This window comes from Ochotona curzoniae, unplaced genomic scaffold (assembly GCF_017591425.1).
Source record: "Ochotona curzoniae isolate NIBS_2020 unplaced genomic scaffold, NIBS_Ocur_1.0 contig_64, whole genome shotgun sequence".
In the NCBI taxonomy this organism is placed as follows: domain Eukaryota; kingdom Metazoa; phylum Chordata; class Mammalia; order Lagomorpha; family Ochotonidae; genus Ochotona; species Ochotona curzoniae.
This window is the reverse complement of record NW_024466502.1, coordinates 1,378,264-1,394,608: the sequence shown is the minus strand read 5'-3', so window position 1 is coordinate 1,394,608 and position 16,345 is coordinate 1,378,264. Positions and strand designations below refer to the sequence as shown.

Here is a 16,345-nt window from a genome sequence, read left to right as displayed (position 1 = left end):
CGTGAGGGTACGTCTGCATGGTGCTGTCCACCACCACGCCGTGAGCAAGCTGAGGGAACTCTCAGAACTGTGGGGAGAAAGGAAAAGGGTGACGGTGGAGGACGCAGAAGGCCGTCAGCTGCACAAGAGGGGGCTGGCCGCCCAGCAGGAAGAGAGGAAGTGCCGACCACTGCCCCCGTGAGGTTCCCAAATCCGTGCCGTGAGGAGGAGGCCACGTCCCACAGCCTCGGCAGGGGCCAGGGGGGCAGGCCAGAATGCTTCATCTCCCAACATGGCAGGGGTGTCCGTGGAGGGCCTCAGATTGCCAAGCTCACACGCAGTTTGCTCTCTGCCCCCTGAAAGACCGGGACATGCCCAGGCAGCTTGATAACTGACTGTGTCGGGTGGGGGAGGACCAACCTGGCCACTGCCGTGGCCTGGGGCGCGGTGGTAAAGGTGCCTCTTTAACAGGGGATGGCGGCTGGTTTTGTTTTTAAGTCCCTCTTACAGCTGCCTGGCTTCACCTCCAGCGGACTCAGTGCAGGAATGCTCGGAATTGTAATGGTCACTAGGCCGACAACGGACGCGTCAGCGGTAGGGAGGGGCCGGGGATGTGGGCAAGCGTGGAAAGATACTGCGGCGAAAGGCCTTGTATTCCGTGGGTGGCAAGTTGGAATGGGGCTGGGGGTGCAGGGCTGGAGGTGGGGACGGTCCTGGGGCAGAGCACTTCCCAGCCACAATGTCAGGTTGATTGGGCCAAATCCCTTGAAACCTATTGTAAGTCCCCATCTGCTGTTGCACAACACAGCCAAGCCACTCGACAACGCAAAACGTCCTCAGGCCAGTGTTTCAGGGATTCTCTTGCAGTTCAAAGCAAAGTGCACATCTCTGGCCAAGTGTCTGAGATGGCCCGCCCATCTCCCTCCAAGCGTGCGTGCGGCCATTTGGTGCCGGCCTGGCCAGGGCCCTCAGAGCACTCTGTGCTGGTGACCTGAGTCTCCTCGCACCACACACACACACACACACACACACACACACACACCGCTCCTTGGAATTCAAGACCTCCTGAGGATGCGTTTTTGCTGAGAGCAATTATTTCCCAAAACAGCAATTAGGGGCGTCCTCTGCCCAGGGCGGGCAGCGGCCTTGCCTGTCTTGACTGCTTCTGGCTGACTGCTTCCTGTCTGAGCAGCAAGGCTGCGCCTCCCGGGGGTCCTGACCCAAAATCCTCAATCAGAACACACTTTCAGTAAACCCTGGGCACGCACTGCTCTTGCAGCTTCGCTCTGCAAAGGACTCTCTCTGAGGGCAGTTTCTTCTACAAAGAACCTGATGTTCTCACCCTTCCAAGAGCTGCCGGGACTCACACAGGGACCAACAAAACTGTTCTGTGTCAGGTCCCACCACGGCGCCCCCAGCTATTCGGGAGCCATCCTTAACAAGAGCGGAGTGCCTTGGACAGAGGCAAGCCACAGAGTATTCCCCATATATATCCCTGCGGAGACTTCCAGATTGTTCCCTTCCATAGCATAGGCCTCCACAGAGCCTGTGCAAGAGGAGTTGCCCACCAGGCTGCCGGGACCCGCAGTGACTCAGCCCTGGCCGCCCCAGGGCTCCAGGCTGAGCTGCAGCAGAGTGCTTCCACAGAGCTAGTTGCAAACCTTGCCGGGAGAACTCATTGTCTTGTGTTTGTTCTTGCAATGTTTGTACCTCTCTAGCTGCTGGTGAGGCCGAATGTGTGTGTGTTTCTCTGTGTCTGTGTATTTGTGTGTGTCACTATGTCAAGCCTTGTAGCCACTGCTTTCCAAGGCCACCTGTCTTCACACCCAGGTGAGAGCCTTCTGATCCAAATTTTCAGTGCCCTCCATGATCCTATCTGTGTCTCATGCCCTTGTCTTGCTGCCATTGATGTCCCTTGACAAGTTGACATCCTAAATTTTTTTTTATTTATTTTTACTTGAAAGAATTACATAAAGAGCGAGAAAGAGAGATATTTCATCCACTTTCATTCACTTCCCAAATGGCGCCAATGGGCTGCGCTAGCTGAGGCCAAAACCAGGCCTTCTTCCAGGTCTCCCTCGTGGGTGCAAGGGCCGAAGTACTTGGGCCATCCTCCACTACTGTCCCAGGCCAAAGGCCTGGAAGTGGAGCAGCAGGGACTAGAACCAGCACCTAACTGGGAAGTGGAGAATTAGCTGTTATGGCCACCATGCTGGTCTTGAGCTCCTGAATATGATGAAGTCCAGCTTGTCGGCCTTTCTCGCAGTCAGTGCTTCCTCCAACTGGTATTCAGTTTTTCCTACTGTGGGATCATTTGTCTGCAAATCATGGTGGTTGTGCCTTCTTTTCTGTCCCTTTTTCTCTTGCCTTATTGAAGTGTCTGGAACATGTTAACTACATGGAGCCACGGAATGCCTTTTCATCACCTCCATGCCATGCGGATTTCACTTGAAGGCCTCAGCAGCTGCTCTCAGATCCCAAGCTCACTTCCTAAATCCTGTGATCCCTGGAGTAACTTGCTCACCTGTCTTGGGCAAGCAAAGGTCATGGAAACCACTTTCCATGTCATCTTCGTCTTTCCTTAGGATTGGAGCAGAAATGTGAATGGGTGACAGGGCGATCGTGTCAGCGCCACCACCTTGCTGGGGTGGTGGAAGTGGCAGGGTACTTTGCTAGGTGGCAGGATCTCTCACAGGGCGTGGGGAATGGACGTCAAAGAGAAGTCTTGGTAGGAACAGGCGTATAACATCCATGTGTGGTTGTTTTCACAACGTACATTTTCCATGAACTTTGTGAAGAGGGCTCATCCTCCACCCTTCCTCTTCCTCTGCTCTCCTGAGTGTGAAGGTCGATGGTGGTCCATGATGGCCCCAGACAAGCAAGTAAGCTTTTAGCAACCTGGGGAGCTGGCTAAGATTAAGGACAACCAGAAACACACCTAGCTTTATATCCTGCATGATCTCAATCATTAGAAAAGGTGGAGAGAGAAAACCAGGGCCAGGTGCTCCAAGCAGGGCTTCCTCCGTGGGCACTCTGACCCCTGGGTGCAGCCCTGTGACGGAGCCCTCTCCGTGGGCACTCTGACCCCTGGGTGCAGCCCTCTGTGACGGAGCCCTCTCATGCCCTGAGTGGAGTGCAGCCATCAAGGGGCCCTGCATGCCAACAGGAAGAGGGGAACCCCCCACCCCAGTGGCCCCTCACCAGACAAGGCCCTGAGCACTGCCTCCTGGGAGTGACGTCCTGTTCTCCAAGGGAGAAGATAAAATCCACAGACCCCATCTTTCGAATGCCTTACTTCTTGGAAGTGGAGCCTGCTTTGTTCGCTTAGCGACTGCACGACAGGTGTGCAATGCAGGGCTGGGGAATGGGTCGGAGGCTGCCCTGAGCCCTAGAATGCTCATGCCTTTTGTGCTCTGTGGAAGCCAGAAGACAAGCTGCGTGTGTTAGCGGCAGCCACACATCGCCATCTGCCCAGGCTGGACACTGGGTGGGGTCTCGGAGCTTCGTGCTGATTTTCCATCCGGGGCTCCTCTGGATGTTGTCCTCCCCCGCTCTGCAGGGCCGGGGGCCGTGAGAGCTGGCCACTTCCGCTTTTCCTGGAAGCTGTTGCTGTAGCCTGTTTGAGGATCTGATTGTGCGTCTGCAGCGGAGCCCAACCTTTGTGAATGTGCAAGGGTGACGATGGCGCCACTCATAGAAAGTCAAGTAGAATGCCCCCATTCACAGTGATGGGTGGATTCAGAAATGTCAAGTGGAACGAGCAGGATTATACAGGATCCTTAAAACCAAATGCACTGCCGAGAGAGTGGCCTAGGAAGCTGGCCCATCAGTAGATGCGACCCGGTCAGGGCCCCGGGCTGTGGGCACAGGGCTGGACCCGGTTCCAGACTCCTGCAGGGACGTGGCCGAGGGTGCCTGATTTTATCTATGCAAAACTGTGCCATGGAGCAGGGTTAAATGTGCAGCTGTTGCCTTCCTCCTGGAGGCAATGGGTCCTGTTTTCCCACATCGGGGGTTCGGCTAGAGAAGTGTATATGAACGGCTGGCCTGGGTGCTTCCTTCTAGAACATGCTAGAGCTGACCCCAAACTTCCGTTCTCAGCCACAGAGTGGCCCCAGGCTGTCCCTGGGGCACTTCCTGGGAGATGTACCCACCCTGGAGCGCTGGGTTCGCTCCTCTGCCTCCCTGGGGCCCAAAGACTGCTCTGAGTTCAGGACTGGCCAGCAAGGCAGTTTCCGGTGATCAGGGATCGAGTTAGGGGAACCGTGAGAGACTGGGTATGTGACACCTGCTTGCACGCTGCTAAAACCTCGTACACATGGCATGTGTTCCACCTGCCCACTGCTGTGCGGCTTCTGGTTTCACCAGTCGGGAGTACCATGTGCATGTGTGTTTCTAGAAGCCACCCAAAATCAGCCACGGTTGGCAATGTTAGTCTGGTGCAGGAGGCTCTGTGCCCCTGCCACGGAAAGCACTAAAATAAGGCAAAAGCAGGTTGCCCTGGCTAATAGGAACAGGGAGGGTCTACAACTAGCAAACATTGGAGCCCAGAGGGACACGTGGGCCCCAGCGGCCTCTGCCAGGACTCAGAGCCAGCTCAAGCCCAGAGGCACCCGGGCAGGGACCACCAACCAGGGGCATGGGCCGCAGCAGCTCTGAGTCTTAAAACTTTCATGTTGCCATTCCTTTCAGTCGTCCCCAGTGGCTCAGAGCCACCTGCAAGTGGCTGGCCACTGGCAGCCTGCAGCCAGGTGGCAGTACCCCAGGGTCGGGGATTTGTGGTCAGTGCATTTAGCTCTGTGCACACAGGAAGGCTTTTGGGGACAGTTCAGGGACAAACAGTGAAGACCCAGGCAGATGGAGTCCCATTCAGTGAGAACAGCAGGTACCCCAGCACAGTGCGCCAGCCATGGGCTGCTAGGGGACTCCAGGACCACCACGTCCTCAAAGCCCAGAGGAGCGCGCTGCCCCATAGGCTGTTGGCGGCTTGCAGGACATCCCAAACCAATTTTTACACTGACTTATAAACCTTCATGGAGTTGGTCTTCACATGTATTTTGTGTTCTATAAACATTTGACTAGCTGATTCCAATAATAAAAAGGAAGGAATACTCAGTGTAAGCCAGACAGGAATGAGTGTGAGCCTTGTGCCCTGAGCTGTTTAAGGTGTAAGGCAAGGGAAACACGGTGAGAAGGATGCACATATGTACATGCACACAGCACTAGCCATGCATCCGATGTTCTAGAACTGGGAAGCTCCTCCCCAAAAGGAGACTTTGTGGAGGCCTGGGGTGCTGCTTACTCCCAGTCCCTGAGCCCCCCACCCAGCTCATGCTGACCAGCGTCTGGCGGCTGTGCCTGGTTGGGAGTTGCCTTGCACGGAGGCTGGACAGCTGGCTTCTTCGTGGGGAATTCTGTTACTGGAGGTCTGCACAGCATGGATTCTGGGGGAACTTGCAGGTCCTCCCCAGGTGCTCAGGTGGTGGTCAGTGAGGTAGAGCTGCTGTGGGATCTGCAGGCCCACGTGACTGCATGGCTCGAACACTGAGGAGGAGCCAGCCACTGGCGTTCTGCCTGGTGTGGAGCGGACAGTGGACAGTTGGGCTTAGAACACAGAGCCGAGTGCAGAGTGGCTTGCACCCACTGTCCTCTCGTGGTCTAGCCTTCCATGCTGTGGAGTGTGCTGGGTTCAGGGTCATCTGCTGTTATCCAGGACAAGAAGCATGCCATTCTCTCTGCCAAGTGTCATGCCCAGCCCTTTCCACACCAACAACAGCCCCACGGGGCAGGAGCTGCAGGTTCTACTTGCTTTAAGGAGTATTTATTTCAAAGGCAGAGTTTGTGTAGAAGAAAGAGAGATCTTCTTCCAAATAGCGGAATGCCTGGTGCTGGGCCAGGGCAAAGCCAGGCGCTCCACCCAGGTCTGCCATGTGGGTACAGGGGTCCAGCACCCAGGCCGTATCTGCTGCTTTCCCAGATACATTGGTGGGGAGCAGCTGGGTCAAGAGCCAATGCCCATATGGGATGCTGGTGTCGCAGGTGGCGGTTTCATAATGCCAGCCCCCTCCCCAACTTTGTAACATGAGCCTGATGTCACATAGCCCAGCAGCTCTTCCCAATCCTGACCCTTTTCAGAGCACATCAAGTGCCCAGCAGTAGAGCTGCACATGCTGGCTGGGAGCGACACGGAACAGGACCATGAGGCTGTGGAGTCCCAGAGAACGCCTCCACCTGCAGGCCCTGCAGACTCGGGGGTGGAGGCAGAGACTGGGAGAGGATGGCTTTCCCATTGCAGTGCAAGAGAGGAGCCGGGACTGGCGCCGAGATTGTGCGTGGGACTCAGACTGGGGGTTACGTGCACAAGTGGTCCTTCCCGTCGGTGAAGAAGCCTAGCATTTGCAGGTCGGCATTGCAATTGCTGTAAGGCATAGTTCTTTAAATGTGCATGAACAGCAATCTGGTGGGGAACTGGGAGGAATGTGGGATTGAAAATCTGCTGTTGGCATGTCCAAGGGACTAAGACACACACAGGTGAGCTGAGTGCTAACTGCAGTGGTCGGCACCTGAGCACTCCCGCCTGCTGCCCTGCGAGGTGTGTGCATACCTGGGAGCAGATTTTAGGCACTCAGTTTGTTCCAGAGTAGGGAGAAAACCACTTAACGTGAGGCTACGGCGCAGGAATCCGAATCCGCTGCCAGTGTGCAAGGGCGTACGGTGTGCCTTCTGGAGGCTGCCAGGGGTGTGACCAGCTTGGCAGAGTGCACGCCTGATAGAAAAGCAGAAACGGAGACTTTCGAATACAGACACCAGGTCAGCAGGTAGACCCGGTGACTGTGGGGTGGGGTGGCTGCTGGCCCCGCAGCCACAGGGACGCAGCGGTCACTTCAGGGATGGGGTGCTGTGTGTCCCAGACCATGCCTGCCCAGGCAGCACACCACTGCGGTTATGTGCCTGCCAGCACCAGCCCACACCTTCCTTGCCTGGGCCAGTCTTCAGCAACCAGAACAGAAATCTCATTGTGTTATGTAGAACCATTACTAGATCTCTCTGCTTCCACTGTTTGCAGATTTCCTCCCCAAATTTAGCACAAAGGCAGGGTTTGGGACAAAGGCCCGAGTTGGGGCTGGCTTCTCCGACAGCACAGGTTTCCGTTCTGGGGAACCACAGCAGGCTGGCTGTGGACCTGTATGCCAACACAGATACATCCACTTGCCAAAAGACGCCAAGAGCTGACATGCCATGCAAATGATTAACATTTAGGGTTGATCATGCGTGAGGTCATCCCCATATTAAATGATGTCTTGGTAGACTGTCTTTCACCAGCTCCCCAGAACATAAACAGAATAGCTCATGAATATCTGAGGACATTGGTTCTAAATATACCGTGAAATCCGGGTGTGCCCTTGGAAGACTGGATGGCTCATGCCTGGCTGTTTCTAAACACCAGTGGCCTCGCGAGCAGGAGTTGGGGATTCCTGGCGGCCCATTCCCCACCCTGGGCTGAAACGGTTTCCCTCAGGCTGCGGGAGGTGAAAGCGCCCAGGGTCTCCTGTTTGCTGAGAACGTTGGCTCGAGTGAGCAGCACCAGAGACCCTCAGGCGCTTGACTTGGCAGCTAGTGCTTGCTGATAGTCGGTGAGGGGGAGCGTGGTGTCGCTGTAGAGTGAAGCACTGTGAGGTCACGCCTGGTGGGCCGCTCGGTTCAGTGTGTGGCTCCCAGGATGCAAGGGCTGTTTAGCCACAGTCACGCACCACTCTGCTGTCAAAACGCCTGTTCCAGGAAGAGGGGGTGGGGCACAGTGTGGCAGCAGGGGGCCCTGACAGTCTGTGCCCGGCTGAGTGCAGGTGAGACAGGGCCTCAGGCACACTGAAGCAAGCACTCCATGCTGAAGGGCCGGCATGTCCCCGGCCTGCTCTTGAGGCGCTCACACTCCGTGCCTCAAATGCCCTTGGCATTCCACCGCCGGGAGAAGCTATTTTGACATGACAAGCTGAGGCAGAAAGGAAAGGAGACTTGTTAAGCAGAGTGGGCAGGTGCTCCCAAGGAGTGGGACCGAGTTGGACTGGAGTCTGAGAAAGCAACTCGGGAAGGTGAAGTTCAGAGTGCATTGTGCCTTGGGAGCTGAGCCCCCATGTGGCCAGGCAGCCTTGATTTACCAAAGCATGAGGTAGTCCAGTTCTGTCAGGGACAGAGTGGCAGAGAGCTGAAGGGTGTCGGAGCCAGAAGTGGCCGTGTTGAGTCCCCAGAGGGTGGGGTAGCAGCCTCAGGCCGTCAGGTAGGAGTGCCTGGGTCTGTCCTGTGCCTCTCAGCTGCGTGTACCGTGGGCATGCCAACCATGTGTGCACATTGTCAGCTGCATGTGTGGTGGATGTGTTAACCATCTGTGCACATGGGCGTGTCAGCTAAGTGTGCACATGGGCATGTCAGCCATGTGTGTACATGGGTGTGTCAGATGTGTGTGCACATGGGCATGTCAGCTGTGTCTGCACGTGGGCGTGTCATCCATGTGTGCACATGGGCATGTCAGCCATGTGTGCTCATGGGCATGTCAGCTGTGTGTGTACATGGGCGTGACAGTCATGTGTGCACATGGGCATGTCAGCCGTGTGTGTACATGGGCATGTCAGCCGTGTCTGCACATGGGTGTGTCTGCTGTGTGTGCACATGGGCCTGTCAACTGTGTGTGCTCATGGGCGTGTCAGCTGCATTACAGTAAGCGTGTCAGCTGTGTGCACGCATGGGCGTGTCAGCTGTGTGTGCAGATAAGCCTCAGCTCTGTGTGTGTGCTTATGGACATGTCTGTTGTGTGTGTGTGTGGGCATCCCTGCAGGCAGGGGCTCAGAATGCTTCCAGCTGCAGGACGCTGAGGGGGCCTAGCTGTGAGCCGCCTCCCTGTGCCCCAGCCGCCTACAGGACTGGGAGCTTGTGCACCGTGGTGGGGGTGCCGAGGCAGGAATGTGCAAGCGAGTTTGATACAGGCTCCCCCAGAGACCCCAAGCCGTGGACACTTCCTTGTGTTTGTATCCCAAGCCTTGAGAATCCCACCCAGGAAGTCTTCCAGCCTCAACTCCTGCAACCCAGTAAACAAGGCCGTCCTCACTGGAACGTTCACCCCAGACGTGGAAAATCTGTGTAAATCACACTGCAGTGAAATCACAGATGGTGGGACTGTGGGTGGCGTGGTTGCCATGGACACCATGGCCATGGGGGTGGCACAGAAGTCACCGCGTTCTTAGATTGCAACTCAAAGAGCACAGGCATCTCCGTGATTGCTGGCAGATGACAGTACAGGGCTGCCAAGGCTCCTTCAGGGTGCCCCCTGGCTTCTGTCCACGTGGGCTCTGGGGTCTGCCCCGACAAGCCTCGTCCAGTGTCCACTACCAGGGCCTTCGCCTTCTGGGTCCCAGGCTGTGCACTCCAGCCCCACCTGCCTTCGCCTTCAGGCTGAGCCCGCCCACACCTGAGATCCTGCGCTCCCAGCCAGGCACTTCCTTGGCTGGGTTGGCTCCTGCCCCACTGGCTAGCTTCCAGCTCTCATTCCTGTGTCTGGAGCCCCAGGCCATGAAGCTGGCTGCCTGATGCTCATGCCCTCGAGGCCCCAGGTGGCCACCAGGGATCCCACCTGGGCTGTGTTGCCAGGTTCTCACGAGGGAGTGTCATTGGCTCGCTGGGTGCAGGGGAATGCCACGGCTTGGGAGACTGAGGTCACTCATTGGCCTGGATTCTGCCTCTTGCTGTGGCCAGCCGCCTGTGACTCACACCTGTCCACTCCCTGCGCCTGCCGTCCACCACACGCATTCTAGACATCAGCCTCTGAACAGAGCGCCGTTCCGCCTGCCGTTCCGCCTGCCTGCAGTGCCTAAGGGCACAATGATGTCATGCCAACTTCTGCTATACCTCATTCTCCATGCCTGCCAGGGCCCTCCCCATGTGGTACCAAGCTCACTTTATTTTTAGAAGCCAGTCTCGCTGTGGGCATCCAGGTGTGGCTGTCTGGCATTGCCCCGGCAGCACCAGCTCCACCAGGCAAAGTCCCGTGGATTTAGAGAGTTGGGCAGTTGCGGCTCAGTGTAACATGTACGAGTCCGAAGATGCATGCTCGTTCCAATGACTATAGCAGATTTACAGAGAGAAGGAGAGACAGAAAGATCTTCCATCCATTGGCTCACTCCCCAAATGGCTACGACTGCCAGAGCCAAGCCTAGGTCTCCCACAACAGGTCCCAAGGACCTAGGCCATCCTGGATGACTCAGGCAATGGCAGGAGAGGAGGGAAGGAAGTGCCTCCCTCTGTGGCTGCTGCCCCGGGGACCAGCGAGAAGCAGCAAGGTCAGTCCCTGAAAGGGCAGCTGGGTGAGGACGAGATGGCACCCCAAGCCCCCGCAGTCCTGTTGGTAAGCGCCCAGGCTGCTGCAGCTGTGAGAGGCTGTGTGGTCCCCAGCCCTTCTCTGTCTTGGTTCACCACCTCTAGCTGCTGGAGCTCTCAGGCCCAGCCCAGAGGGACCGCGTTTATTCTGGGTATCCTTGGAAGGCCATGGAACAAAGGAAACTCGAATTGGCCAGCATCCCTACTTGGTTTGCCGGGGGAAAGGGTTTTGTTCCCCGTGCAGCGGCTGGGAGCTGCGTTTCCTCTCCGCTATACCTTGTCCTGCTAATTGCACGCTGGAATGATTTCCTGCATTTCCAAGGCTGTGTGTGTGGAAATGGCTTATATTTCCTGTTTTGATAAACTCCCAGGCTTACTGGGAACTCGTTCTGCATTTGGCACTCTTCTCAGCCAGGGCCTCCTTTTGGACTCACAGGATCGTTCTAGAAAGTCCTGCTTGCCTGGACTTGTGGTGGAAACAAAGACTGATATAGATTTCTTCCCCCTTTTCGCCTTAAAATATGAAAGAGGATTGCTTGGTAACAATGGGAAATCTGTACCTTTAATGTCGCATAGAATGGGTTATTCAGTGTCCCGCTGCAAGGGCGAGGTCGGGTCAGATGCCGGGGCCGCCTTGGGCTCGGGGATCTCTAAGATTTTGGCTGGAGGTGTATTGGCTGGGAAAGCCCTCCCAGGAAGAGAAGTGTCTCGGAACATGCGAGAAGACAGAATCCCCTTTGTGTCAGGACAGACCAAGTTTTGTTCTTGAATTTTCGTATCAATGTGATTCAGGCTTGTTTCTCATGTTCAGAACAGCAGCCCGCATGCTCGCTGCCCGTTAGGCAGAGGGGCAGCGTAGCCAGCTCAGCCTCGGGCACCAGCCAAGGGTCTGAGTTTAGTGTTTGAACTGTTGTCGCAACCTACTTCAAAATGTCCCAAATAGGAGTGCGAATCTGCCACCGGGAGAGAACCGGTCAGAGCCGTTTAATGGGCACTTGAAATGGGGCAGCTGCTGAGGAGCCCAGATCTTCCCCCAGAGCAGGGCTTGTGGCAAGGTGAGGGTGGACTGGCTTTGCACCCTGCCCCCACACAGCGCCCGCCGTCCACCCGTGGAGGCGATGCCAGCTGCCTTCTGCTCACAGAGCAGGGCTCCTGCAGAAGGGCCTGCAGACCGGATGCCTCAATCCCGCAGCTGCCACTGTCCATCTGTGCCCCGCTGCTTGCTGGACCCCATGGACGGTGACAGCACACGTATCTCTCCAGCGGCTCCAGGCAGGAAATCCTCCGCTTGGAGAGTCTGACCTGGAGCCTGGCTGTTCCTCCCCACGAGGCCCTGGTCTTTCCTCCTCTTGGGAGTCACCACCCTGGCCACTCCGTCGCATGTCTGGGACAAAGGTGCCCACACAGGCGGTTCACACCCACAAGTAACGACTCTGTGGCACACAGAGGAGATTCCCTGTGCAGGAGCGAGGCCAGGACCCCCTCCCTCAGCCTCCCTTGCACCTGTGCTGGAGTCAGCTGCATTCCAATGAGCATGACCACGAAGTTTCCCAGAGCAAACCCCTGTGCCCCTGCATTGCCAGCTGGCCCGCAGGCCATCCAGGCCCTTTCCAGGCCCAGCCATTTCTGATGGGTGCAGCAGGAAGAGCCCCCCAAAAGACCTGTGGGAGCCAGGCGAGGACGCTGCTCATCTCCAGTGCTGGCCCAGCCATCCAGAGCGCTGCTTCACGCACCCCCAGCAACCCCTTAGAGCTCGTGTGTGAAAGCAGGTGCCAGGCTCCGAATAAGCTGGCTCCTGAGCTCCATGCACCACACAGGAAAGTGGGGTCCTCCCCTCATGGGGGACAGGAAGTCTACAAGCCCCTGCTCAGTCCCTCATGGTCCCTCTGCTTCATCTCCACACCCAGAACCCTCCTCAGACCCAGCCCAAGCTGGAAGTCAGGCGCTTAGTGTGACGTGGACACGGGTCCCGAAGCATGCACATGGCTCCAGGTTGAGCCAGGACCGAGCATGGACCGGGGCCTGTCCTAGACCAGAAAATGACCATGACTGGAAGGAGGGGTGCAGCCAAGGTGGGCCATCCCCAGTGGCTTCGAATCTGCTGTCCCATGAGGCTCTCCTGGTTCCCTGGTGGTGCTGAGGGGAGTGTCTTGCTGTCCCAGGCCTGGGCCTGGGGGCCGGAAGTTTCTCTCTCTGACCACAGCAAGAGGAGGTCAGCCTAGAAGGGAGACAGCAGAGGAATACACTCCCTCAGGCCTGTTCTGCAGCCCCAGCCTCTTACCAGAACTCAGAGCCGGGAGGGGTGTGCAAGTGAAACCATGAGGCTGTGTGAGACTGTGTAACTGTGTGTGCATGAGACACAGCAAGGCTGTGAGACCGTGTGTGTGACTGTGTGAGTGAGACTGTGCAACTGTGTGTGTGTGTGACACTGTGAGGCTGTGACCGTGTGTGTGATTGTATGTGAATGAGACTGTGTAACTCTGTGTGTGTGTGATGCTGTGTAACTCTGTGTGTCTGTGTGTGTGACACTGTGAGGCTGTGTAACTGAGTGTGTATGTGACACTGTGAGGCTGTGACCGTGTGTGTGATTATATGTGAATGAGACTGTGTAACTGTATGTGTGTGTGTGTGTGTGTGACACTGTGAGGCTGTGTGTGTGTGTGAGGCTGTGTAACTGTGTGTGTGACACTGTGAGGCTGTGTGACTGTATTGTGAGGCTGTGTGACTGTGTGTCTTTGTGACACTGTGAGGCTGTGTGACTGTGTGAATGAGGCTGTGTCGCTGTGTGTGACACTGTGAGGCTGTGTGACTGTATTGTGAGGCTGTGTAACTATGTGTCTGTGTGTGACACTGTGAGGCTGTGTGACTGTGTGAATGAGGCTGTGTCGCTGTGTGTGTGACACTGTGAGGCTGTGTGACTGTGTGTGACTGAATGTGGCTGTGTGTGTGTGTGACACTGTGAGAATTTGTGACTGTGTGTGAGACTATGTAACTCTGTGTGTGTGTGTGTGTGTGAGACACTGTGAGGCTGTGTGACTGTGTGAGACTATGTAACTGTGTGTGTGTGTGTGTGACACTGTGAGGCTGTGTGATTGTGTGAATGAGACTGTGTAACTGTATGTGTGTGTGTGTGTGTATGTGAGGCTGTGTAACTGTGTGTGTGTGACACTGTGAGGCTGTGTGACTGTATTGTGAGGCTGTGTAACTGTGTGTCTGTGTGTGTGACACTGTGAGGCTGTGTGACTGTGTCTGTGTGTGTGACACTGTGAGGCTGTGTGACTGCATGTGACTGTGTGTGAGTATATGTGTGAAACTGCATGATTGTGTGTGTGATTACGTGATTGTGAGACTATGTGAGTGTACATATGTGTGACTGTGTGTCAGTGCAGTTAACCTGGTCTCCATATGCACATGCCTGGAGCACCGGATCATGTCCGATGTTCCCCACTGTATACTGGAGTCCACACGACGCACAGCCCAGAGTGAGCCCTCAGTGACAACATGTGAGGTGGTGGGTGAGGAATTCCCCCTGTGGGTCCCAGGGTGCGCAGTGGGCTGAACCATGCGTCCCAGGCAATGGGGCACACCTGTCAGCTCCTGCAGGGCCCTGGGCCACCTGGGTCCTGAGCTTGTCCAGCTCAGCTGAACGGGTGCGGCACCCTCCGACAGTGAGGTTTGCAGGCGCCCCCGGTCCTGGGGGTGTGGTCTCCTGGCATTCGCACAGTGAGAAGGCCAGCGGTCAGGCAGGACTGAATGTCCCCTCCACCTTAAGGAACTTCCACAGGCAGAACTGCTGCCCCTCCGACCCACAGCTCTGTGTCCAATGGGAATGTAAAACTGAGCCAGTCCTGAGATGCCTGCCCCCCACCGCCTCCGGCACACCTGTGCCCGGGGACAGAGTGAGAGTGGGCAGACTCGGGCAGGAGCTAGGCGGGGAGCCATTGGAGGGTCAGGGCTCAGGGCTTGTCCTGTGCTGCCGGGTGGCGCTTTGACATGTTTCTGGCTGGGGTGCAGATGATGGCCCTGCTTGGCTAGGAGGCGACCTTGCGGCCAGAATGCAGCGAGTCCCCCGAGCCTGGAGTCCCGTTAGATCAGCGAGGCCATCTCGCCTGGTAATTTGCCTGAGCAGCTCATTTGGCGGTTGCTGTGGGAACAGGCCTCAGCAGGTGAACACACAGTGCACTTTGCTCCCACATTCCCCAAGGAGTGAATTGTGGGGTGAGTGGGTATCGTCCACCAGGGCACCTGTTCCCGTCCCGGTCCAGCGTGAAACAGGTGTGACCACAGCAGCCCGTGTAGGTTGGGGCTATGAACAAAGCATGAAACCAGCAACCTATGGGGAGCCAGGCATGCTCGTGCCAAGGGCCCGTTGGAGGTAGACAATGACGTCACAAACCTATGGCCTGGAAGGAGCTGGACTGTGGCCCTGGCTCCCAGTACCAGCCCAGTCCAGCCCCAGCCCCTGGCTGCTGGCTCGCGCCTCCCTCTCACGTCTTCTGCAGGTGCCTCCCGCCTCTCTGCGGGGATGAGGAGCTGCTGCCTGTACCCCACAGCCCAGATGCATGGGGAGGTTCTGGTGCGCTCTGTCTGCACCCTTCACTGCACGCCTGGGCTCAGGGACTGTCTGCACTTCGGGGCCTGGAGACCAGCTTGGCACCTGGCTCTTAGTAGACTGTTGACCACCCCCGAATGGGCAGCACCAGCAGCTGGCCCTGGGGTTCTTTCATGGGAAGTCTCTCTAACTTGTGCTGACTGTTGCCGTTAACCTGAACCACCTTCAAAATCTGCCTGTGGTTTTTCTGTGGCAAGTCTTTAATACGTTGTCAGTGACAGCATGGTAGAAACCCTCAGCAGGTAACAGCACGCTAAGTAACCTCTCTGCTTTATGTTGTTTCTGCAGAACAAGAAACTGGATGTCCCGTGTGGCGGGCGAGACTGCAGCGGCGGCTGCCAGTGCTACCCCGAGAAAGGAGGCCGGGTGAGTCGCCACCAAGTGGTGCCTTGCACATGCGTGCTCTTCTTGGCAGTCATGCCATGGATACCAGATGAGTCGGCTGCAGACTTTGCTAGGGTGTCTGGTCCTGGCTCCTGCTGGAGTCAGGCCAGTGTGAGCCACTGTCCCACAGGCTGAGCTCGGGCCAGATGCTCATAGCATCTCTCCTTTTGCTCCTGTGGCATGTCTGTGAGCAATCAGTCCTCCAGGACCCCCGGAGACACCAAACTTATGGTGCCCAAGTGCCCTATATCCAACACCTCTGGTACAGTGTTGCCTGAACCTGTCTGTGCACCATCTGTACCTGTAACGCCCGCTGCAGCGTTGATGGCTCGTAGGCTGTGTCAGGTACATTCAGTACCAGTGCAGTATTTTCACAAGTCTGTTCAGCCTGGTTTGGTTGAATCCCCAGAGACAGAGAACCTGTGTGTGTCTGCATGTGTGTGAACAAATTCGATGCAAATGTCCACCTTTGTGCTGTATGTCAGTGCTGCTGTGGAGGGGAGCAGGCTGTAGAGCTCCAGCAGGTGTGTCACTGGAGCCATTCTGGCTTTCAGACCACCTGTTGTGTAGTTGATAAGAACAACAGATGCTGTGAAAGCAGCCCCTGGCGGACTCTGCTCTGAGCACCACGTGTCCACTGCCATTGCCCTGCCCTCTGGCCATCTGCAAGCCCTTTCGTCAACTCTGTATGCTGAGCAGTGTTGTCTGTGCCGGTGACGTGTGCCAGCCCTCCTGCCTCTGGCTCCTTGAGCCCGCACTAGTCTGTGCTTTGTTTACGACAGCCTGGAGTTGTGAATCTATTGCCTTGTTGGTGGTGGCACCAACAGGTACCAGGAAGTGACCCTGGAGCTGGGCTGTGATGTCAGTGCCTGTTCTGTGTAGTCAGACAGGTGACACCTGCAGGGGAGAGGGACTCATGAGGGGCGGGAGTGGTCCTACTTGTAATGTGTCCCAGAGCCCAGCTCCCTTCCCAAGAGCCATGCGCTGTGTCCTTCCCCAGGGCAG

At 56.6% G+C, this 16,345-nt stretch overlaps 1 protein-coding gene across 1 annotated transcript in view; it reads left to right on the top strand.

Annotated features, from left to right (window-relative positions):
* COL4A2 (collagen type IV alpha 2 chain) overlaps positions 1-16,345 on the top strand; it is a 115,670-nt gene that overhangs the window by 15,093 nt on the left and 84,232 nt on the right. The window contains exon 4 of the mRNA XM_040991534.1: positions 15,245-15,322. Coding sequence (XP_040847468.1) covers positions 15,245-15,322 — 78 coding nt within the window. The remainder of the gene's footprint in view (positions 1-15,244; positions 15,323-16,345) is intronic.